The sequence below is a fragment of the Neophocaena asiaeorientalis genome, unplaced genomic scaffold (genome assembly GCF_003031525.2).
Source record: "Neophocaena asiaeorientalis asiaeorientalis breed wild unplaced genomic scaffold, Neophocaena_asiaeorientalis_V1.1 scaffold160, whole genome shotgun sequence".
In the NCBI taxonomy this organism is placed as follows: Eukaryota; Metazoa; Chordata; class Mammalia; order Artiodactyla; family Phocoenidae; genus Neophocaena; species Neophocaena asiaeorientalis.
In genome coordinates, this window is record NW_020175675.1 from 3921797 (window position 1) to 3948171 (window position 26375).

The 26375-nt window shown below is 38.2% G+C and overlaps 1 protein-coding gene across 3 annotated transcripts in view; it reads left to right on the top strand.

The window, feature by feature from the left end:
- LOC112390847 (contactin-associated protein-like 3) overlaps positions 1–26375 on the top strand; it is a 184079-nt gene that overhangs the window by 121408 nt on the left and 36296 nt on the right. For all 3 annotated transcript variants that reach the window (XM_024731938.1, XM_024731939.1, XM_024731940.1), the window contains 4 exons: positions 5657–5763; positions 9152–9271; positions 19876–20073; positions 23665–23821. In XM_024731938.1, the coding sequence (XP_024587706.1) occupies positions 5657–5763; positions 9152–9271; positions 19876–20073; positions 23665–23821 (582 nt within the window). The remainder of the gene's footprint in view (positions 1–5656; positions 5764–9151; positions 9272–19875; positions 20074–23664; positions 23822–26375) is intronic.

The following is a 26375-nucleotide window of genomic DNA, read 5'->3' on the forward strand; positions in this document are numbered from 1 at the left end:
GTTATAAAAATAGCTGTTGGCACTTTGGATGGCCTATATAGTCACTACTTGTAATTTTTTATGGTTCAACATCTAAAGACATGTCCTTACTCTCCATTCTTCTTAATACTAAAAATATTAATTTTTTCTCAACCCTTTAGTCCATACCTACTAACTGCATGTCCAATGCACCATGAAATAGATTCACTTAAAAGTGCAGCAAAGCAGACACTCACACCTGGGCTGTCCTCGGGCGCTGTGCACTATACGCAGCCATCCACCCAGCCCGCCACCCACTCTGCCCGCCCAGAGCAAGTCCTAATGTGCTCCAGTGAATCTGAGATTTATTATTAAAATGCAGCTAGCTTTATAACTTCTATCCATTGGACACAGGAATTAATAATTCATGATACATAGCAGCCTTCCTCACACTGCAAATGCTGAAAAGATGTTTGAAATCCTAGGGGTACTTAGGAAACTTTCCTGAGCCATAGAAGGACTTGTGCATCACGCTCTGTCTTCCTGTGGCTCAGAGGACACTTTATAGGGAAGGCAGTGCAGTCCTTTGGGACAAGGCTGTGGGGAGGGCATAGCAGTGAGGAGGGATCGTGTCTTACACCCTTGGGGTTTTGGACATTAGGATTTCATGTCATGTAACTCAGGCTACATAACTCTTTTCAGGTTCCTTTTAGGCTCAGGTGTTTGCTGTCTAGAGCACCCCCAGCCATGGATGGTGCTGATGGGGTCACTTTCCTCACTTCCACTGCCTTTGACCCAACATTAATCTTCTAGATGCTAAATGTGACATTGTGCATCATACATCTTGGGGTTCTTTTTAATAGAAAATAACACATTTAGAAGAGAATTAATTACCACAAACTTTAAGTTCTTATTTATGAAAAAAAAAATCTTATCCCAAAACATTTCTAGGTAAACTATGATATTCTTTATCATAAAGCCGTCATTTTCACTGCGTTAAAAAGTATGGAATCTATTCTAGTATGATTTTAGAGAGTTCCAACGTGTCAAAAAGAAGGGCAAGAAGTTATTTTGTTCAAGCGAGGGGTAAAGGGGATGGGCCCTGCTCGGGTCAAGCCACCCTTTCAGTCCAATGGGATTCTTAGGTAACATGATCTGAAATACCACCACTCCTAATACTCTGTGAGTTTGCTATAGAGTGTCCTGTTCTTCGACTGTTATAGCAATTTGCTGACTGTCAAGGTATGGATTCCCCATCCTATGCATTCACCTAGTAAACCTCTCCAGAAAGATAAATAAGTCGGGCACCATTTATTCCACATGTGAATCCCAACTGGCCCAAACTGATTTTGAAATTCACAATCTTAAGGTTGACACACTGTTCTGAAATTTGTCAGAAATTAAAAATAAGCATATCCAGGAAAAATTTCAAAAACTCTACTATATATCATTTTATTTCTTTTTAAAGTAAAAGTGAGTTTGCCTATTTCCAGTTCTTACTGACAGTTGAAATTTTTCCATAGTTTTCCAAAGAAAACCAAAATAGTTCTTTCAGTGTCTGGGAGTGTAATTTGTGCAGTATTAGAGGAGAAAAAAATATCATAAAATAGTCAGATGCTCCCTTTCATCTTTTGTTTTTCCTACTTTCCTTTTAACGATGTTTGTTTTACCTTTTCTGATTTGCAGATAAGTGGCTGTTGGGGAGCCGACTGGGATGAAACAGGGTTGTATGTTGCGCTCTGGGTATTTCTCTGTATGTTCATACTGTCCTGTCTTCTAAGCAGAGATCCTATCATTGGTGTGAATCTCTCTTTTTCTTAATACACTTTGTGGTAGTTTGTTATGGCAGTAATAGAAAAATAATATAACATTTATATAAAATTATGTATAAATTTATAAATCTATGCACACATATTTTCCTTCTCTAAGGTGAGAATTTGAATACATTTTAGTTTTATATACTTGCCTGTATTAAGTCCCTCACAATGAACATTTTTAATTAATATGCTTAATTTTTAGAGCAGTTTTAGGTTTGCAGAAAGTATAGAGAGCTCCCCTTTATCTCCTCTCTTCCCAGTCTCCTCTCATACAGTTTCTGTATTATTAACATCTTGTATCAGTGTTGTACATTTATTACGATTGATGAACCAATATTGATGCATTCTTATTAACCAAAGTCCATAGTTTACAAGTTTACTCTTTGTGTTAAACAGTTCTATGGGGTTTTACAAATGCATAATGTTATGTCTTCACCATTACAGTATCGTACAGAATAGTTTCACAGCCCTAAAAATCTCCCATGCTTCACCTACTCAATCCCCCTCCCTTCCCCCAACCCCTGGCCTGGAAATCACTGATGTTTTTACTCTCTTCATAGTTTTGCCATTTCCAGGATGTCATATAGTTGGAATCATGCTCTACGTAGCCTTTCACTTTGTAATATGCATTTAAGATTCTTCCATGTCCTTTGTGGCTGGACAGCTCATTTGTTTTTAGTGCTAAATAATATTCTGTACCTCAAGTTTGTCCATTCACCTACTGAAGGACATCTTGGTTACTTCCAGGTTTTGGCAATTAACAAAGCTGTTGTAAACATTTACGTGCAGATTTTGGTGTGGAAGTTAAATTTTCAACTCATCAGAGTAAATACCAAGGAGTACAACTGCTGGATCGTTTAGTAAGAAGATGTTTAGTTTTGTGAGACACTGCCAAACTGTCTTCCATTTTGCATTCCCACCAACAGTCAATGAGAGTTCCTGTTGTTCCTCATCCCTGCCAGTATTTGGTGTTGTCAAACACCATGTTTAGATGTTTACTATCCTAATAGGTCTGTAGTGTTATCTCATTGCTTTAATTTGCATTTCTCTACTGACATGTGATGCTGGGAAACTTTTTATATTTTTATTTGCAATCTTGATACCTTCTTTGGCCAGGTGTCTGTTCAGATCTTTTGCCCTGGGTTTTAATTGGTTATGTCCTTATAGTTGAATTTAAGAGCTCTTCCTATATTTTAGATACGAATCCTTTGTTAGATACGTGTTTTGCAAGTTACCCACTAGTCTATAGCTAATCTTTTCATGCTCTTAGTGTCATTCATAGAAAAGAAGTTTTTAATTTTACTGAAGTCAAAATTATCATTTTTTTCTTTTGTGGACTGTATCTGAAAAGTCATTGCCAAACGAAGGTCACCTAGATCTTCTCCTATGTTATATTCTGAGAGTTTAACTGTTTTGTATTTTACATTTTAAAATTCTAAGATCTAGTTTGAGTTCATTTTTGATAAAGATGTAAAGTCTGTGTTTATATTATTATTTTTTGTGCATGCGGAGACCCAGTTGTTCCAGCAGTTATTTGTTGAAAAGACTGTCCTTTCTCCAGGGAGTTGCCTTTGCTTCTTTGTTAAAGATGAGTTGATTATTTTTGTGTGAGTCTGTTTCTGGGCTTTCTAGTCTGTGCCATTAATCTATTTGTTCTTTTGCCAGTGCCACACTGTCTTGATTTCTGTAGCTTTGTAAGTCTTGAAGTTGAGTAGTGTTATTAGTCCTTTGACTTTTTTCTTCTTCAATATTTTGTTGGGTCTTTTGCCTTTCCATATAAACTTTAGGATCAGTTTGTTGATATCCACAAAATTACCTGCAGGGATTTTGACTGAGATTCCCTTGAATCTATAGATCAAATTGCGAATAACTGAAATCTTGCCAATTTTGAGTCTTACTATCCATGAACATGGAATATCTCCACTTATTTAGATTTTCTTTTTTATCCTTCATCAGAGTTTTGTAATTTTTCTCATATAGATCTTGTATATGTTTTGTTAGATTTATGTCTAAGTATTCTATTTTTTTGGATAATGCTAATGTAAGTGTTGTGTTTTTCATTTTAAATTTCAGTTGTTCATTGTTCATTTATAAGAAAGAATCCTGCAGCTTTGCTATCATCACTTATTAGTTTCAGAAGTTTTTTGTTGATTATTTGAGATTTTCCACGTAAACAGTCATGTCATCTGTGAGCAAAGATGGTTTTATTTCTTCTTTCCCAATCTTTGTACCTTTTATTCCTTTTCTTGTCTTATTGCATTAGCTAAGACTTCCAGTATGATGTTTGAATAAGACTGGTGAGAGCAAGTCTTTGCTTTGTTCCCATACTTAGAGGAAAGCATCTAGTTTCTCACCATTAAATATAATGTTGCTGTAGGGTTTTGGAGATTTTGTTTGTTTGTTTAATCAAGTTGAAGAAGTTCCTCTCTATTACGAGTTTGCCAAGGTTTTTTGTTTGGTTGGTTTTATTTTTGTTTTATCGTGAATCAGTGTTAGATTTTGTCAAATGTTTCTTCTGCATCTATTTATGTGACCAAATGGTTTTTCTTCTTTAGCCTGTTTATGTGATAGATTATATTAATTTTCAAATTATTTTTTTCAAATTTTGGAGCAGCCTTACATACCTGGAATAAATTCCACTCAATTATGTTGTATATATTTTTTATACATTTTTGGATTCAATTTGCTATTCTTTTGTTGAGAATAGCACTTCTTTTTGATAATGAAAAAATTAAGTAACATTCTTGCAATTAAAAAATTTAATCTTATAAACAAACATTAAACTCTCACTTTCAATTTCAAAAAGTGAGATGTAACAATGTCCATGAGATATAAGTGGTTATTTGGTTTAGCTGAGTGATTTTGTGGTTTATTCAATTATGTGGGGGGAAAAAATAACAATAAATCCCTTAGTCTTAAGTGATCTCTAAATCTAATTCCTAGAGGCATCATCAGTCTGATCTAAAGTAGATGACATTCAGAACCCCTGGCACTGTGATGCTATATGGATAAAGAGTTTCTCCTTTTTCCTGACTTCCTTCCTTCTCTTTAAAAGGTTTCCTTATGTACTAAGTCAACATGGTAACATATTACAATGTGGTATACATATATCAGTTAGCTTTGGCTGCACAATAAATTATCTTTAAAGCTTACTAGCTGAAAACAACAACGTTTGTTTATCTCACAATTCTGTATTTGCTGCTGGGCTCTCTCATGCATCTATGGTTGCCTGGGGGATCAGCTGGCAGCTGGTTGACTTATAATCCCCTCACTCACTTGTCCTGTGGTTTGAACCTACAGGGGTGACTAGACAACATGAACAAGCTCAGGTTTCTTCATGTGGTTGTGCTTTCAGGGTTCAAAACTCAGCAAGAGAGCAAGCCCACTGCCCAAGCACTTTTCTAGCCTCTGCTGTGTTAGTTTGCTAATGCCTCATTGATCCAAGCAGGTCATATGCCCAACCCAGATTCAAGGTGAAGTAAGCTATACTTTTTGATGGAAGTATCTATAGGTCACACTGCAAGGACATGGAAGCAGGGATAGGAAATGTGCTGTCTATGGCCATTGCAAGCAATTTATATCCCTGTCATGTATGAAATTAATCTTGCCTTATTTGTGAAAAAGCAAACACATTTTCTGATGTAATGAGATGTGTAGAAAATTTGTCTGTCACAAATACATGACAGTTGGTAGCATCTAATGGATTTTTTAGTCTATGATTGATATTACATTTGGAAACCTTGATGACAGACCCAACAATTTTTGTTCATGTTGAAATTTTTCTGATCAAGTCACTGTTTTTATCTTTCATTACAACATATTAAGATACACATTTATCATGACCAAGTGTGGGAAATAGTGCTGTGTCTGTCTTCTTCTAGGTGTTTGCCCAGCTATTGTGAACATGGGGGTGAATGTTCCCAGTCCTGGGACACCTTCTCCTGCAACTGCGCACACACTGGTTACACCGGTGCAACCTGCCATTCCTGTAAGCCTCACACTTCATTCATTCTTTCTGTTCTGATTTCCATGTAGTTCTATTTTTCTTTCCATCATTTTGTGTATATGTGTGTATGTGCAACCATGTGCTAGAAAGCAACAACAAAAAATAATTATTTTAGACACTAATTTTTGTCTGGTTTATTTTTAATCAAATTTATTTCCTATTGATGATAAGGCAGCTAACAGAAATACATATATCATAGAATAGAAAAAAATAGTAGGCAAAGGAAAATAAGTATAGGAAAATAAAATATAGTCAAAGTATAAATTAAATCTAGAACTCATGATATTATATCTTGTTCCCTTCCTCGAGCAGAATCCAATTTTAGTTCTCAAGTCCTGTCTGCTTAAGTAAAAAGCATGAGTTACTAGATTCTCAATATTTATAAAATTAAACAAGAAAAGTCTCAGAAGAAGTGCAGGGTGGGAGCTAACACGGTAGGCCTTCTAGACATCAGTGACAAGCCAGGCAAATGCCTAGGTCCGTTGCAATCTTGATGTTCTCTGATGATGATGGTAGTGGTGATGATGATGATGATGGAACTTACTGGAACTTACCATGTACTTGCACGATTCTAGTTCTCTGCATGTTTCAACTCCTTTAATCCTCAAAACAACTCTAGGAGGTAAATGTATTTTTATCTACATTTTACACCTGAGGAACGAGAGAGGCTAGGTTGTTTACCCAGGGTCACACTCTCCATCTCCTTTTACTGGTGTTTCTTCTGTCTAGAACACAGTCTCTTTTCTGAAGAATTATTCTTTCAACTTTATAGCTAACAAAACTTTATTGACCGCTAATCCATTAGCTTATGACAGAGCCTCTGAAATGCCCTTGGTCTTCTAATTATTGGCTTTTGTATATGTTTTTCTTTTAGTTTTTCCCTATTTGTGTGTCACTGCTGATGTTTCTGAATCCCTTCTCTGGTAGCACCCCTCTCTCTGGGTCTTTAGAGAGAGAGAGCATGATATGAAAATTCACAGATCTCACCATGTTCAGTCCCTCCTACTGGGAGAATACATTGCACTTTTAAGAACTCTTCCCTGTGAATTATTTAATTTTATTTCCACATATGGGAGAAAAGCAGAGTTTGGACTGACATAAATTTGTCTTTATGGGAAGTGAATCCCAGTGAGGCAGGCATCAGTGTTGGGATGGGAGCCCTGGGTCCTCAGCCCTGAAGGTTCCACAGAGGAACTCAAAGCATCTTAGAAGACAAAGGGAGGTGACTTATGCCCTAAACATCCCAAAAGTTCAACCAGAGCAATTCCACCTGCAACTCTATTTACTGTACTAGTGCCAGGTGAGAATTTCCTGGAGTAACTCTTCATTTGAAAAGAGCTGGACATCTGGGAAACTTGAGGCTAAGTGACTTGGCCAAGTCACAGTTAAGAATGGGGTGATCTCTTCCTTAGAGTGTCCTCCATCATACTTAGCAAGGTGTCTTATATGAAGCAGATATCTACTGAATATTAATGAGTAAGAAATATGGCTAAAATCCTATCAGTAACTGTGATCTAAACATCATTCTAAACAACTCTGATTTTAAAACTAACATATATATATCTGTTATATATATGTAGGGTGTTTCATTTGTGCCCCATGATTTGGTCTAATAACTGAATTGACTTTATTGGGATCATCTAACTGGTAAGCTACATGAAGATGAGATATTGCCAAATCAAAATAAATGATCATGAGACCATTATTTTTGGGTCTAAGTGCACGATTAATACACGTGTGCATTCATGTTTAAAGCAAGCTTTCTCCTAGTCATTCCTCCTCAACTTTTGTTTCCTAGGCAATTCCAGCCCCAGCCCAAACACAAACACTGCTATCAATTTTCATGTATCCCTCTGGACACTTTTCTAGGTGGTCATGAGCATATGTATGTATTTATAGGAATGTAAACATGAGCAGCCAAAATGCACGCATGGTGGAAAAGCAGTCCATGTTGTCTCTGTGTCCAACAGTGTAGATGGTAGTAGCCATTGATTTGGGACAATCTGGTACATTTGACACTTGACCATGTTTAACAAAAGGATGTTTACCTTTGTAAAATCTCTGGACAAAAAGCATTTCCTTCATCTTCTTTTTCTTTGAGATGAGAGAAAAACATCCCCTCGATCTCTCCCTGGGTTTTTGTTGGTTAGTTGTAATAGGCAAAGTTAGAAGTGTAGATAATCCAGTCATTGTAGCATGTCATAAAGCCATAGCCTACTCGGATCACTCCATTTTGTGGATCTTGCCTAACCACCACCTGAGTCTGTCTGTGTGGTTGCCAAATCTGATCATTAGAGCTGGCTTAAAGATCCAGTCCATCACTCTGCCAGAATCAATGCTGCACTTCTGTCCCAGCAGCCATTAGCGGCTTTTCAGGTTTTCGAAGGGTTTTTCCTGTCAAGGCAGCGAGTGATGCACACTGGAGATGTTACTTGGTTGATCACTCATTTATTTAGTTAGTTATTTTTCTCACAAGATCTTATTTTTTATTTATCACTATTTTATTATTTATTTTTTTAACATCTTTATTGGAGTATAATTGCTTTACAATGGTGTGTTATTTTCTGCTTTACAACAAAATGAATCAGTTTTATATATATATATATATATATATATGTTCCCATATCTCTTCCTGCTTGTGTGATCACTCATTTAAATGTCTTCTGAATATTAATTGAGTCCATCATCTGCAGATGCTAATCACTTGCCTTGTACACAGAGAAACATTTATTGTACATGTAGAAAATTCAGTTATGAATTAAGATAAATTGAAACTATAAAGAGATATTTCATATATATTATATATATTTCTTTGAATTTCAATTTTCTTGAATTATCATTTGCAAAGCATTTAAGGATGTTTCTTTTTAAAGCAAACTTTAAAAACTGAATGAAGAAGAGTTGCTGATTTGTGAAATTCATCTCATTGAAAAAAATGCATTTCACATGTAAATTGTTTTAAGTAAACAAAGAGTATAATTAGAGTAATTTATAAAATAACATGATTATTTAGATAAAAGCAGATGATTTAGGGAGATTAAGCCAATGCACTTCAGGTGCTTAGATATTATGAAACAAAAAAGAATTAGAGAAGAGTAAATCCAGTTATCACAATTTTGAAAAGAATCCTGTGTTTCTAGAACATACAGGATTCAGATCCACATGTCCCACAGTGATCCCTCCTAAAATCTTTCACTCTGTGCTTCAGAATCTTCACTCTATCTTGATTGAAACAGGGAAACACTCCTCTAAAGAAAATGTCCCTGAGAGCAATGCAGAATGAGTGTCACTGGGGAAAGTATCACTTAATTCACAACATGGAGGGATCCATCCCACTGTAGCTCCTGTCTGAGACCCGTGTTCTTTGCAGCTGTCTACGAGCAGTCATGTGAAGCCCACAGGCACAGAGGAAACTCTTCAGGGTTCTACTATATCGACTCGGACGGAAGTGGCCCGCTGGGACCATCCCTTGTATATTGCAACATGACAGGTATGCTAATAAGCCTTTTTTATGACAGTTAAGCTCACGTAAATACTTGCTGTGCAAGAAAAACCCAGATGGGACAAGTAGAGTTTACCTAGTGGCAGCTTTATGTAGATGTGCAGTTTGATTGTAATTGTAATATGATTGCTCAGAAGTATTGAACATAATGTTCTAAAATAGTTAAGAGGTGGTAATTAAACGTTATGTTCTTTCTTTGTGCAAAATTAGCAATAAATCTTTGCTTATTAATCTGAAACAAAAAGGGATAAACTTCATTTCTTAGTTCATGTCAATAAATGCCAAAGACTTAGGAGAATATTCACTTTTCAAATTTATGAAAGCATCCATTTGTATTCTTTTGAATCTGTAATCACATGAGTTTATCTAGGAGATAATAAATATTTCTAAAGTGTATATACTTCAAGTAATAATATTATTCTTGTGCAACTGTATAAATAATATTTTATTTTCTTTAGAAACCTAATTATATGTTTTAATTTAACATCTTAAAACGTTTTAATTTAACATCTCCGCCTACAGTATAGGACCACAAAGGACAAAAGCATCCACTTCAGTGAATGACAGCTGCCCTGATGGAGTTGATACAAATTCTTTATACCTCTTCTGTACCTGTATCTATGTGTGTCTCTACCCATAACTTTTCCTCCATGCTCGCATAACATTTTACCAATAAAAAGAGGACAAACCTCCAAGAAAACTTTCTGTTACTCTAGCAGTGTAGACCCAACAGGTACTTCAACAACCACAGAAATTGACTCTGCAAATTCTGAGCTAATGATCGGAAAAAAATCAACTATACGTGGTTCTAAGGCAACTATAACTTAGTTATAATTTTGTTCTTCTGTTATTATGGCTACATGTCACCCTGACAGGGTTGCAATTCTCACGAGGAGGGAATTATTTGTGGATAAATTTATGATGATGCTTTCTGAGTAGCTTACAATCCTGGTGTGGTTTTTTACCTACTACCATTTCATACATGAAATGAAATCTGAGCATTTTGGCAGTGGTTAATCGTATGATTAGATCTGAATTCAGTCAAATATATCTTCCAGCCCCAAAACTACCCGCAAAGTTGGTACAGAAAATGCAAGAACTGGCAGAGCATTGCACTGGGTGTGAGTATGGCTCTTTTGGGCTTTGGGGTAAACATTTTATCATAAATCCTGACCAAAATATTGAAGTGTGATGACAGAGTTAAATACATTGGCTTACCTTTACTGAAAAATGTGTGATCAGTGAAATATGTGAGGAAACAGCCCGGGAATCATTCTATATATACTGCACTCCAGTGGTTTATAACAGGCCTTCAAGTGATTTCAATTTCTGCTTTGATTTTCTTTCATTACCACGGCTCAAGCAAATGCCAAGAACAGAAAAAGCTAAATAAAGTTGCTAGCATCCCAATAAAACATTTCCCTTTATCAATTAAGTTCTTAATTATCACAGAAGTCTAGGGCATGTTAAAGACTTTCATACATATTGTCTTGGGTTAATTCTATGAGCAGAGTTCCATAGACACTGAAAAATTCCAAGATTCTAGAAAGGTAGAAATAATCCCAACTGACACATTCCAAAATGAGTGACGTTTCAATGACTGAAGCTATTTTGTTAATACTTAACTATTGGCAGGCTGAGGTCACGTTTATAAGGAAAGGTATTTGCTGCGAAGAGGAATAACCAAGAGCTGAGGGCCCGATCTTCTGCAGTTTATGGTTGTAATAAAAGAAAATTATTTTAGTCATGTTAGTGAACACGCGGTCTAGGCTTCCCCATGAAGCTTTAGTTGTGCATATTTATAAAGCCCCTTTGGAATGTGTAACTATCTCAAAGGTGTTTTGTTTTAATGCTAATTTGATACCATAGCTGATGTATTTTGATTCCCTGCAATTGCTGTTACCTTTTCAGAGTGAACCTTGGCCCCTACCACCAGAGAGAAGAGTAGTTATCATCAAAATGCAAAGAGACAGTAAAAACAGATGCCCAGCTTTTGATTTCAGGTAACTTAGAATAATACCTGACGATATACAAGCAGGTTTTTCTTACATTAGAGATGAGAAAGAACCTCTAAATAAGGGAGGGAAAAGGTGAAATCTGCTGGTTAACCCTCCTGCTCAGTTTATACACACGATGGCCTTGAAAACTGTCTGCTGAGGATGTGAATCATTTCCTTCCCCGGGTGACCTGAAGAAACGTCCAAGTAAAGGCACAAAACTGAAGAGTTGCAAAAAAAACTTCTGACAACATTAAACACATGTGTACTCAGCGCCTGCCCTGAGCCAGGCACGGCTGTGGCCACATCCGGGAGTGAATCTGAACACCTTCCTCCCCTGGTGGTGGGTGCTTTCTGGGGTGGGGAGCCAGATCATTGACAGAAGCGAATCAAATACTTGGCATGTTGCAAGGTAGCAGGTGTTGTGAAGAAGAACAAAGCAGGGAACAGGGTCACAGACTGTAGAAGGATGGGTTACAGTTTGCAATAGAGGGATCAAGAAAGGACTCAGTTGGAAAGTGACATCTGTGCCAACCACATCAAAGAAGCAACACTGAGAAAACCTGAGGTGGAGCCTTCAAGGGGAGGGAGGAGGGAAGTGCCGAAGGCCTGCAGCCATGGGGAGCTGGCGTGTTGGACAGACTCAGGTGGAAGGACGAGAAGGTGGCCTTTCCTCAAGTCACGTGGCTGGAAAGGGGCTGGTCCAGGATTCACACCAACCAGCTGTGCAGTTTGGGCCTTTAACCGTCATGGGGCACCAAGAGGAAGCAAGGAGACTAGTTAGGACTGTAGTTGCTGTAGTAATCGAGCCAAGATGGCGATGGCGGGTAGCAGGCTGGGAGCAGAGGAAGAGGAGGAGAGAAGTGTGAGCTAGAACCGGTGGACTAACCGATGGAGAGAAAGAGAGGCATCAAGCAGGGCTCCTGTATTTGGATCCGAGCCCTGGAAAGAAGGTGCAGGTATTACTCACAGAGACGGAGAATTCTTGGGAAGGACCATGTTTGTAAGGGAAGACCAGGATTCCAGTTGTGAATATGTGAAGTTTGGGTTGCCTATTGGTCATTTATTAGATAGTGGAGATCTGTTGGTTATAAAACAAGTGTAATGTATCTTCTTAAAGCCTACTGGGTGGTTATAACATCCTTGGCAATACAACCTTTGAAAAATATAATTTGGAGTGTGACTTTACAAATTAATTTAACCTGACCAGAGGGCTCCTGTTTGCTTTACTGTCACTAGTGGACACTATCCAGCATGATAGAGCTTCTCCAGGTCACTATGTGTTTGTTCCCCATGGAGAAGCTCTGCTTTCCACAGCCAGATTCTGCGGGGCAGCATCCCAGGTGAGGCTGTATTATTATTAAGCTTCTCTAGAGATGCTTATGTGCACATGGGTTTAGAAAGCACTGTCGTTTAGCTGAGGATCTTTGGCTTTAGCAGGCACAGGCTACTCTATCGTCCAAAACATTAAAATGGAAAGGGAACAAAGGGCATCACAGAATGGAGAAATAAAACCAATGCAGATGTAAAATTTTGGTGCCGCTACTCATTTCACAGTCCAAGCAATTATCCTGTTGTTCCTATTTATATAGGTTGCTGTGGGTGAGGTTTAATGATCCATCACTGAATCCCTGTGGCTCTGATGCATCCACAAATGCAACAGGAATGGTTCACATATATTAAGATAAAGTATGAGACATTAATTCTCTAAATTAAGTATCTTCTAAACTCTCTAACGTAATCTGGGAAAGTTTTAAGAGCTGTAAGGTGTGTATGTGTTTGTGTAGGGATTCATGAAAATTATTGCTAATAATTTAATGATTTATATTGATGTGTAAATGTCTATTATTAAAGCATACTTAATAACTATATATCTTCATATTACATTGCAAATGAACAAACATTACATAGAGATTATTGTATCACAATGCCTTTTGGGTAACTAAAGGTTTTTAGAGAAGTTTAAAAATCCTAGCCTAGCTCTCATGTAAAACTCCTGAAATTAGTATATTCTTGTTCTATGTGAAAAGATCAACATCGTAAGGGTTCCATAATTATGACTGAGATGGAACATCAAATGGATCATGAGACACACATACATACCCAAGATGTAGAGCAGGAGTTAACTACTTCAGTGAAGATTTCCAAATACTATTAAATACCAAGGATTTTTATTAAACTCAACACCATAAGGAAAGCAATGTGCTGAAGACAGAGAAACACACAGGCCAGTCCAAAGACCAGTGACTACCTCCAGCAGCTCCACAACAAAATATTTAATGAAAAATTTTTTAAATCCCAATTTTTCCTGGGGAAAATCCAAGGAATGAACCAAAGTTACAGCTAAATGGTCCTTACTGCCCAGGGGTCATATGAGGTGCCCCCTGACAAATCTGCTTATTGATAGAGGAAGATCTTAGGGTCCTGATTCTGTTCTTCCAACCTGGAAATATATCCACTGTGAAAAATTTACCTTCTCCATGATGCTGCGATGCCTGTGGACAATTAAACACCCTCTAATTATTAAAAAACAATTACTAACACTTGGAAAAAGATACAAAAAACAGAATTCTAAACCAATGGTTAAAATTATATCCTTGGAATAAAGACGCAGATGTAGAGCATGGACTTGAGGACACAGGGAGGGGGGAGGGGAAGCTGGGACGAAGTGAGAGAGTGGCATGGACATATATGCACTACCAAATGTATAGCTAGTGGGAAGCAGCTGCATAGCACAGGGAGATCAGCTCGGTGCCTTGTGACCACCTAGAGGGGTGGGATAGGGAGGGTGGGAGGGAGACACAAGAGGGAAGAGATATGGGGATATATGTATATGTATTCCTGATTCACTTTGTTATACAGCAGAAACTAACACAACATTGTAAAACAATTATACTCCAATAAAGATGTAAAATAAATAAATAAATAAATAAACTTGGCCTAAAAAAAAGATCAGATTTCAGAATGAAAAAAATATATATATATCCTTGGTAATATCCTTTAAAAATGTAGTACTAGGACCCACTCTGCATGTATTTTTTAGTACCTTTAGTACAGAGACAACCAAAACAAGACAAAATAGTAAACTATTTTGAATGGACTGCCTGTGCAATTTGTTGACAGACCTATTCGCTTTCTAAACAGAAGAAACAAAACATAACTTCTTTGATGACAAGATGAGGAAGGCCAATGGCTCTACTCACTGAGAGAGATAGAACTGTTTGTGCCCACCCTAAACCCAGGGTAGTTGTTGGCTATTTTCATAGTTGTGAGATTCAGAAACTGCTTCTCAGACCTTGCATTGTGAGAATGATTGTCACAGAAAGAAGATAGGTTGCAGTCAGAGCAGTGATTCAACTTCCAGTCCATAAAAATCACCTGGAGGCTTGATGAACAAGCTGAGGACTGGGTCTATGGCATCCCTGCCCATTGCACCTTCAGGTCTTGATTTATTGACTCAACAAGTTAATAATCCAGAACTTTTTACTCATTATTATTGCTGAGTCACTTGCCTTTATGCAAACCAAGCAATTGTGTTTCTTTTCTTTTTTTTTATTGAGGCATAGTTGATTTACAATGTTGTGTTAGGTTCAGATGTACAGCAAAGTGATTTAGTAATACATACATATATATCTATTTTTTCAGATTTTTTTTCCCTTATAGGTTATTACAAAATAGTGAGTATAGTTCCCTGTGCTATATAGTAGGTCCTTGGTGATTATCTATTTTATATATAGTAGAGCGTAAATGTTGAATCAAAAAAAAATGGTACAAATGAACTTATGTACAAAATAGAAATAGACCCACAGACATAGGAAACAAACTTATGGTTACCAGAGGGGAAGCGGGGGGATAAATCAGGAGTTTGGGGTTAAAATACACACAGTTGTGTTTCTTAAACATCCTTTTTCCTGTGTCAAAAATTGTGTCAGGGGCTTCCCTGGTGGCGCAGAGGTTGAGAGTCCGCCTGCCGATGCAGGGGACACGGGTTTGTGCCCTGGTCTGGGAAGATCCCACATGCCGCGGAGCGACTGGGCCCGTGAGCCATGGCCACTGAGCCTGCACGTCCAGAGCCTGTGCTCCACAATGGGAGAGGCCACAACAGTGAGAGGCCCGCGTACCGCAAAAAAAATTGTGTCAGGCCTCCAGCACTGTGGTTTAGCAAAGGGCAGTCAGCCCAACTGCTTTACACATAACTCATATCATTTTTTTAAAAGCCCTCTATAGAATGGGCATTGATTCATACACCACGAACCTGCATCTCTTTTATCCTGGCTTTTGCCTAGAAAGAACCCGTCCTGCCCCCACCGGGGGTACATTTCCTGGCCGGCCTCCTGCAGCTTGTAAAGGTAGTTCCTAAAGCAAGCAGCCTAGTGTGGTTGGCAATGCAGAATTTCTAGAGCAGTTACTGTCACTGGGCCCAAAGGGAAAAAAGACAAATGCTTCAGGAAAGTTTATTTTCCTGCTTTTCTGTCAGCCACACAGTCTTCCCTGGCCTTACGGGTGGACAAAGTGAATGGTCTTGATGAACAATAAACATATAGATGTTCAGAGAGCAGTTAGGCCAGCAGCGTGCTTGGTTCATTGCCTTGGCATTCAAAGGTGGCTAGACAATAGCATTCAGTCTTTAGATGCTGCCTGGTCCACTTTCCCCGTTTACCAAATATGGAATTGGAGGCTCAGAGGATTTTTTTGACTTTTCCAAGACCATAGATTGTAACCCATATCTCTTATTGACCATGACCCTGTACTCTGTCCATATCTAATTTTATAATTGCATATATAATGTACTCTCTGAGGAAATTACTTTGTGCTTGTACTGTGTGGTAGGCTGATAAACAAGGGAAAGCACTAATAATATCTCCCAGTAACTGAGCTCTTGGGAGGTTTTAGGCACAGGGCCAAGCACACGTACATGTTGCCTCAAGACAACATATGTCGTGTTGAGTAAGTGTCAGTTCATGTTAAATAGCAGGTGCCTACCCTTATGAATGAGCAGACACACAAAATTGTATTCAGTGTGACCTAGTAAGTGAAAATATCACCCTCTGAAATCCTAGGGAAGAAGGCTGTGAAGTAGCTGCATTCCCTTGAGGATATCCAGTTGTATCTTATAGCATTTTCTTGTGTTCAGAATATTAAAATAAATCATGAAAAGCCTCAAGGCCCCAGATCTGTGGCAGCCCTTATGAGGGTCTTCATACAAATATTGATCAAGAGGGACCCACAGGTGTGGAGCTGGCCTTAGTGCCACCTCTGGGCCCTCCCAGGGCCTGGAGACTGTCTGCTTAGAGCTGTCATCTCTCCCCTTCAATAAAACACACACACCAGTCATCCTTGGCTTTGACAAACAGATGACATGGCAGGGCCCAGGGCCTCTGAGATCTAGGGCAGGGCCAGGTGAGAGCTGACCGTTGTCTTCCTCAGGGCACCCACTGGACATTCAGAGCAGCGCAGTTGGCCATTCCCAGCACTGTGGGCACATAAATGCCCAGGATCTAGTTCTGTTTTCTTCTGGAGTTTTTTCATTGGAAATATAGTAGAGGGCTCAGATGGGTAAGGCACTCTGGGAAGGTTACAGACCTCAGCACTCTTTGAGAAGTTTACCTACTCAGAAAGCTCAGCGACTCACGCTGGGTTGCTTAGAAATGTGTGGCAAAGTTACATAGTTTTGTGAAGTTGGGCAAGTGAGTTTTTCTAGACTTCCATTTCTCTTATCTGTGTGGCCAGAGGGTTGGGCTGGATAAAAGGTTATAACAGTGTTTCTCTCTGGATAGTAACACAGGGGGAGAAATTCTGAGAAGGCTGTTGTGGGTCTCTATTGTAGAATTCAGATTATTTTTGTGGATCCAGGAATGGCTGCTAGTGTTTACATCAGTCTGTCCTTATTTATCATCCTGAGTGCATCTTCTTGACCAGCTTTATCTGGAGATAGATGTGACAAGTTAAATCATTTGGCATATTGCCTTCCCCGTCTTCTCAGAATGTGTACCCTCTTCCCATCAGAAGAAACAGAGGCAGCTGGCTTCATTTCCAAAGAGGTGGTATTTGGACACAAATTGGACTTCATTTCAGGCATCTGTGGGAGAAGGGATTTTTGCCTTTACTTTCCTCGAGGTCAATTTCCAGATCATGAGCGATGGTCCCACAAAATATAAAGTCATCATATTTTTCATGAAGTCTTTTTTTCTCAGGGAGATTGAAATAAGCACAGCAGATATGCTTTCAATGTGTGTTTACCTGAATCTGTAGAATAAAGATCTGGTTCTTTTTCCATCCAACCACTTGTTTTGCTATGAAAGACTCCTTGTATAGTTCAGAGGTCTGTTATAAAGTGTAGAAGTGTTGCCAATTGCAAAGTGGATCTAAGTTGGCAAAACAAACAGAAGGAGGAGGATGTCATATGATATGGTAAGTCAATGTCATTATTTATATCCTGCTTACCAAACCAAACCAGCAAGTTAACTTGACTGCAGGTTCATTGGTCCGAGCAAACGGTCAACCAGGTGCCACCAATGGCCACCCTGCTCCTGTGCAGAGGAAAGGCTCCAGTGAGTTGGATGAACATGTTCTGATAGGGTCTAATTCAACAACAGTTCAAAATTCCTGTTTAAGTTTGACCACTGTTAAAATTAATTACCTCAGATCCCAAATTATGCTTCAGACTACCGTGAGTAACAGCTAAGTATTTTTCCGTCATGCTGGTCACTTAAATTCCTTAGTCTGTCTCCTCGTGCTTGAAGGCTAGGATTACGTGTCATGTCAAAGGTTCCTTTCTCCTCATAGTTTTGAAATAATATGTTGTGGAATATTAGGGAAACATAATGTGTCTTTGTTGGGGTCTTTTAAATAATATTGCTAGAAAGGGCAACCACTTAAAGAAGGGCAGTTTTGAGGTTCTTTTCAACCTTTCTCTTCTCTCCACTTCAGACGATTTCTATTATTACACCTTAACCATAATTTATCATACTGACCACTAGCCTGTATGGATTATTCAGACACATCATTTTTCTTTGTGCTCTAAGCCATGAAAATAAATGACACAGTGGCATGGGAACTGATGAACTCCTAAGCCGAACACAGCCTTCTGCATGCCTCCCTGTACCCTCATTTCATTTGATGGAAGAAACCCTGAGGGTGAATGGGAGTAGGTAATTACCAAAAATAATGCCAGACGCATTTAAGTAATTTTCCAGGAAAATGTTGAAATATAAAATGTCTAGTGAAAACATGATTAAGGGGGAAACACAATCTATGGATTTCAAGTTGCCATAGGAACACTCACAGCCCCCTTTAGTGAGCAGAGAGACAGGTGATCCCTTAAGTCTTTTCTCCTAATTGAATATAAAACTGCATTAGTCATGCTGACTCACAGTTTGTTCCTGTCCTGGCTAGTTTTTGCATATTTTGTGATGTGCTTTTCCATAGGCTTTGAATCGGAGGTTTATCCATGGCCCTTAGGGTTCTTTTCCCTGGATCTCTGGATGTATTTGATGTGTTAAGGGTTTGTAAACACCAGCATGGCTGTAGGTTTTTCCCAGACCCAAACTCTCAGGGCAGAAAAGGAGCAGGGGACCCCTCACTGAGTTCCATGCAGCACTGTTTTGATTTTTGAACCTTGCTCATGTGTTAGCTATTAAAAAATAATAAAAAATAAACACAAGGCTGTTTCCTGCCCCTGTAATATGGCAAGTTTGTGTGGATACTGATCATTTTATCAAATACATATTACAGAGGAAGTTATATGACATGACATTATAAATATAGTTGAATTAAGGCAGCTTGAACTCAACCTTTTAGCCACTGAGCCATGGGCCTTTTATACTGTGGGAGCTTCTATACATTCATGGTGGGAGGTTATTTTGGGGAAGACAAAAGAAGTCAAGGTGTTTTTCTTCTGTTATAAATATTGTGAAGTGTGCATTGTTTTTTAAATCTCTTGGAAAAATATAGGTAATCCATGTAACAGAAATATGCCAGAATTTTCCAGCAGACATTCATGTAGCAATGGTTACTGCTAGGAATTGTTATATTAGATACCCCAAGGCACTGTGTTTTTTAGTACTGGCCATTGAACGAGTTGCTGACACATTATTAGTCAATTTTTGTCAAAAATACTTATTTTCCATGATCAAAATAATGGTTTTGGGGGCTGCTTGTTCCTCAAATGTGTCTTGTATACATTTCTTTGATTATCAGAGGAAAAGATGCTCAGTGAGATGAGGAATATGCTTGTTACAAACATAAGTATATACACGATAATCTTTAGCTTTCCTCTTACAGTAATGGAAAGAAAAAAATAAAAGCCAAAAAGTTCTGTTTATAACTTTGAGTATTATAATACAGAATTTAAAAAATTGACCCCCTGACAATGTTGACTATAGTAATGGTAATGCAAATTTCAATAAAGAGAATCCCTACTGTCAACATTTTAAGAATTCCACTCGCTGATTCCAATGTCAAAGAGATCTGATTGCTACAAAAATAAAAACCTTAATTCAGATAAAAGATGCTTCTGATTTCCATATTTATGTTTAATGATTCCATTCTCATCACGGTCTCCTTTCTCCCTCCCAACCCCTCTTCTGCCCACCAGACACTGCATGGACCTCAGTGCAGCACAATGGCTCCCACTTGGTTAGTGTCAAAAGCTCGAATGGAGAAAGCCCCCAACCTGTGTTTTTCAAGTACACAGCCAGCATGGACCAGCTCCAGGCCATAATTGACTATGTGGACCACTGCCAACAGAAGCTGACTTTCCACTGCAAGAAGTCAAGGCTTTCAACTCCCCATGGTGAGTAATCAGAGTAATCAGACATTGTGGGCTGTAGTCCCCACAGGTCACCATGGCCTGCCAGAGATGCATGAGAATCTGTGCCCATAGTGCCCGGATCACATCTGAAGTGACAGGGATACTCTTCTTTGGAGCGAAGACCAAGGTCTTTGCTCAAGGCCAGGAATGATCTGAAGTTTCTGCCTAGACTCAACTGGGCAACTGAGCAGTAAAAGCCTCCTAAGGAGGCCCCTGGAATGCTCAGTGCTCATCTGCCATGAAGGGCAGGGACATCTTAATTCTGTCTTATCTCGGGAAGGATTGCTAACAACAACATGGCTTAGTGATCTGGAGGTGATTATTCCATGAGATTCTTTTTCATAGACAATGCAATTAGTGTCTTGGCTAATTGTTAATTAGGCAACAATGTTGGTATCCCCGCCTCTTTCACACAACATAAGTGCTAATAGTTTATTTCTCATATCTTTTCTTCTTTTGAAAATTCTTATGTTTAATTTTATATTTTCTTCCTTTGAAAGATCCCATTCTGTTGGAATGTGCAACCTCACTGCCTTCATGAAACTGCTTGGCTTTCTGGAGGCTGGCCTGCCCCTTCTCTGATCAGCCATCTGGGGAGTGGCATGAGCAGAGCGCAGTAGGCAGGTTCTCTGAGTTCGAGCTCTTAGGACTTAGACAAGTCCCTGTCACTCAGCAGCTATGGGGCTCAGGAAATCATTTTATCTTTTTTGAGTCTTCAGAGCCAAGACACTAACCTTGCCAGAACTTAATTGCACCACATCTATAAATGGCATGAAGTAAAGGCTACTTATTTGCATCTCTCCAGTTTATTGAATTTACAGTTAGTGCTAGTTAGTACTTACTGTTAGTTGATCGATGCCAAATAGATCACCGAGCTAAAATTGTACGTTCCCAGAAGAATGAGAAAGCTGCCTCCAGGAGAGTAAATTATTGTTATGGGTTGTCTAACCAGGGAAAACAAGGCAAAGACAGAGTATGGTTGGAAACAACCACCAACAAAGTCATAAAACAAAACCACCCAGTGAGTCATGGAGCAAACTCATACAAACTAGCAGATGGTCTATTCCAGAACCTGGACACGACCCAGATCAGCAAAGGATTCCCTCCTGGAGGGCCAGTGTCTGCCTATTGATTTGCATGTCGTTGCTCAATTGTTAGCCCTTCGATATGTTAATAAATATATAAAACGGCAACAGCAGCAACACAAACAAATATTTAAACAAGTATTTAATTGGGGCTGGGGGGAAAGATGGAAAGAGAAAAGACTTATAAACTTCATAAACACCTGCTAAAAAAACAAAATAAGGGCCTTCATTAACCATACATGCCAAGTTATTTGCATTTCTTATATGCTGCTACTGGAGGATTGTTAGTACAAACTTAATTTAAACAAATTCACTACAGACCTATATATTTCCAGAAGTGTTTAATTAAGGTTGAGTTGAGGCAGGCAAATAGTGTAGCCCAATACACCTTAAAATTGTTGCACTAATTTGCTCGGTATTATCAATAGACACAAATGGGTGTGCAGAGCTTTGATGCTACTCTTGTGTGGAAGGAGTGAACACAACAAAGCCTGGGTCCCTCATTAGAAGGTTGCAATGTGAAAACAGTACAAGGGGACTGCAATGTGGGGAACAAGTAGCTTAGGAATTTTATAGGGTAGATTGGGGAATGTCAGTCAAAATTCAATTCTCTCTCAAGAATTTTCCACTGTTCAAATTCTCAGAAGTTATCAGGAGACTGAGGAGATGGTAATCTTGAGAGGAGATATAGCAAGTCTGGGGCCTCAGTGCAGCAGCTCTTGTGTAAGTTTTGTTTTCCAAGAGGGCCAGGGAGGAGCAGAGGGCCTAGGATCTTGGTAGGTTCTGAAACATTTTTCCTCCAGCATCTTTAAGGTCTCTGTTTCAGGGGATATGATTACAGGTGGCTAAATAGGAAGTTGTATGACAGTAAGTGTTGACTCTAGGAAATCATTTGGTTACCATACTATGAATGCTTAAGGTCGTTGAGGATTGTAGCTGTGGCTGGAGAGAAGGACAGTGAACTATGGGCTAAAATAGTTGAGGAAGTAGAGCTGTGCACCCTGGTCATTGATATCTCTCCTATTTTTTTCATTTCAGCCTCTAATTCTTTTTCATATTATTCCTAATTATTTCTTATGCAAATTCTCTAAGTTACTCAAAAGAATCTTGAATGGAGCTACATGCATTTTGTACCTTTAAAAACACTCAATGATTTTTCACTTTAGGGAGAAAAATGTAAACACACAGTAACACATTGGCATATAATCATTTCTTTGCTCTTCAAATCGATGAAAGAGGATGTTGAATAATTACATTTTTAAGATGGAATTTTGAAAAATGTCTATTAAGTACCTATTAAATAATACACTAAAAAGATCTTCCACCCCCTAAAGATGTTTTCAACACATTAAAAAAAAAGATGGTTGATATCGATTTCTTGGCACACGTGTCACGCACTGGGCCTGCAGTGCGTGGTAATGAATGCAGTCCATGTGTTTACCAGCTGAGAGGTTGTCAGCAGAAGCAGAAGTCTCATTGAACAGGGAGCCATAATGAGCAGTGGCAATTGTAAGTTAGGGAGAAAGTTATTTCAGATTCTTAGTGGGGGCCTGATGGGGACAATTTAAGAGTTTGAAAGAGCACATGAAAATGGACAGGCATCTTTGCAGAATTGGTGTCACTTCCGTTTCCCCTCCTGCCCTGATTCTCTGTTTAGTAGGGACTGTTTCCCCTCCACCCTCCCGTGTGCGCCATCTTTTCTGATCATCCTCCCCCAGGTGTACTGTAATCCCACACTGGGGCCTCAGCAGCATCTTTAGTGTAAATGAGCAGTCCTGCAGAGCTGAGGCAGCCTCTGGCCCTGTCACTTAATTATACGTTGCACTGAGGAGGGGAATGTGCTGAAGAACTGGGTGTAGTTGTCTCGGACTTGCTCAAGCTGAAGACACCTCAGGCATGAAGAAGGCTTATCAGTGCCATTTCTTTAGTTTCCAAATACAGAGTAACCCATACAGTATAAGAAGAAGCACGTCTCCAAGAAACTTTTAGGACATGCTAGGAAGTACATGTCTTAAACACATGCCAGTGTTTTTAGCTAAAAAAGTGAAAGAAATCCATATTTCTCATAATAACATTAAACGTTTTAATGGCATTTTAGGATCTCAAACAGATTTTAGATTCAGTGTGTAAATTACTGTGGTTTTTATTTTGATGACAATTCTTTCTTGAATGTTATTTCCAAAGAAATTATGTAAGTGGAATCCTCAAGAAAAGTTTGTAAATATCATGCCTGAATGAGTTAGGGAGACTACATGCTCATTTTCTGATAAAAGAAAAAATTTGGTGACAACGTAAGTTTTGACATTAAAATATATATTTTTAAACAGTTGGAAATCCTCTTTAAAATGATCCTATTGCACAGTTAAAATATGCTCACTTCTAAAGTAGTCTCTCTATGTTTTAAACAGAGGGAAGTAAAGGAACTATATTGGGGAGGCAGGTAGTGGGGGGCAAAGTAGGTGTCACCTTTCTCATACTTGTCTTTCAGATGGAACCCCAGTGAGCTGGTGGGTTGGAAGAACCAATGAAACACACACTTACTGGGGAGGTTCTCTGCCTGATGCTCAAAAATGTACTTGTGGATTAGAGGGGAACTGCATTGATTCTCAATATTACTGCAACTGTGATGCTGACCGGAATGAATGGTGATTTCCATATAATTTCCCTGTGCAAACTGTAATTTTTTTATTGCTTAAACGATGTACCTTAGGCAGACATTGGGCACAACAGTATAATAAAGAGAAAAAATTAAAGGATTCCCTAGCAAGTTAAAAGTATAAGCTTTGATGTGTATGATATCATTAATCTGAAGCCTAAAATATTAGGTAGCTATTTTTGTTTACTTGTGAGTAACTAATCATGTCCATTTTATTTTTCTAGTAAGACAAAATAGGAATTAATGTTTTCCATTCACTGAAAGTGAAATATCTGACTTCTCAAAGTTAAGTTAATCCAGTTAATAAGATGACCACCCCTTGGCTGACCCAGGGCTGTTTGCTGACCTTCCTAATTCCCAGTTTTGTTTTCTTAAATGGCCACACAGGGGAAACCAGACAAGGTCTTGAGTCCATGAAAGAGGATATACAGAATATAAAACTCTCCATGCAACTGGAGGTCTCAGAAGGCTGCAAACCCAAAGAAAAGGTAGACAAGGACAAATCATCCAGTGGGCACTCTGGGTAGAAAAAAATAGCTCCCTGAAAACTCATGTCTACAGACTTGCCCTCACACAGATTTGGAGCCCAAATTTATATGACTTGGATGGTCCTCAAATTAAGTTAACATAGCCACAGGTTGGCAGCACCACTGGCTCATCATAGGATTACATGAGATTCTCACTGGAGGCCTGCCCTCCCCCTTCACACAGACCTCACAGGATTCCCACAGATAAAATGCCACCAAAAATAAGCTCACAATCCAGGGTTATACAACACCAGAGGACAGATGTGGGAGGCAGAAGAAACCACAAAGTGTAGATGAGATGCCTAAATGTCTCAGATCATGGATACATTCAAAACATAAGATGAAATAAATATGTGAGCTGCTTGAAAGATCAAAACTGGAATTGAAACATGAGAAAGTGATTAGATCCTATTAACAAAGATGATTGTGATTTGCAAAAGAATATTAGCCAATGATAATATTTATCCAATTTAAGATTTGTTGGATCAGATATTAGACACAAGTGATCAGAAAATTGGTGAAATGGAAAATATGTGTAAATAAATGACACAGAACAGAAAGAAGCAAAATGGGATCGAGAAAAGCAGTGACATGGAGGAGTCATGTGGAGAAGATTGAAAATGTGTCTGATTAAAGTTTCAGAAGAGAAGATTTGAGATAATTAGAAGAGGAAATATTCAAATAGCAGAAAAATGTCCAGATTTGAGAAAACATTAGAATACCAAGCAGGATAAATAAAAGTAGATCCATATCTAGACACACCATGGTGAAATCAAAGAACACCAAAAAGAATGTTAAAAGGAGCAGAGATGAAAGCAAGATTCTTAAAGGAAAGATAGCCAGCCAGCAGAACCCCCCTGAACAGCCCAGGACCCAGCCCACAGAGGGCGGGACACACCCCTCACAGGGTGGAAGTGAAATAACTGTCAAACTCTCAGTGTTTATCCAGCTGATATTTTTAGAAGTGGAATAAAATTAAAATCCAGACAAACAGACACTGAAGAAATTTACCACTAGCAGACTCCACAAGAGGAATTTTTAAGAATGGTTTTCAGAATGAAAGAAAGTGATCTTATAAGGAAGGTCTCAGAGGCAGGAGGAAATATTAAGAAAAAAAAATTGTAAACTCAGAGGTTAAAAACTAAAAGAAAATACTAGACACTGATAACATGTAACTGTATGTATGAATTTGAAACACGAGAAAACAGTCAGATCCTATTAACAGAGATGATTGTGGTTTACAAAAGAACTAAAAGAATGTTTAGAAATAAAAATATTATTGAAATTTAAAACTTGTTTTGTAAATATTTATTAGAATTAAATTGCTTAAAGTTTATGTCTTAAAATTTGTGTAACCTCTAAATAATAGAAACAAAACATGTAATATTGATATCAGTAGAGGGAAGAAAGAAAAAATGGGATTTTAAAAACTTAGTTAATACAAAAGAAGATAGAAAGTGAGACTTTAAGGAAAGAGAAAGCAACAAGTACAAGATAAAAACTGTGTGAGTAATCATGCACAATAAATATGACAATAATAACCATTTAAATCCAGATGTCATATTGAATTAAAAACAAATATATCTTGTTTGTAAACCTAGGCATATTGAAAACAAAATGCCAAAAAAAAATTATCAGGCAAATATACAAAAAAGTAAGTAAAATTTTAAGGTTTAATGTGGACAAAGATCACTATTACTATAAGATATTGCTTAATTTCACTATAAAAAACAACAATGCTAATAAACTTGTATGTTTCTAATAAAAATGACTCAGAATGTATACAGAAAAAAATTGACAAAACTGAAAGAAGAAATTTACAAATCAACCATGGTAAGAAGAGGTTTAAATGTACATCTGTTTGTAATTGGTAATCAAATGAACAAAAATTAGTAAGATAGAATATTTTCAAATGAAATTAACAGCTTGATTTGTTGGGAACATAAAATTGTAGAATACATAATTTTCTCAAGCACATGTAGTGCATTTTTGCAAACTGATTCTCTCAATATTCCA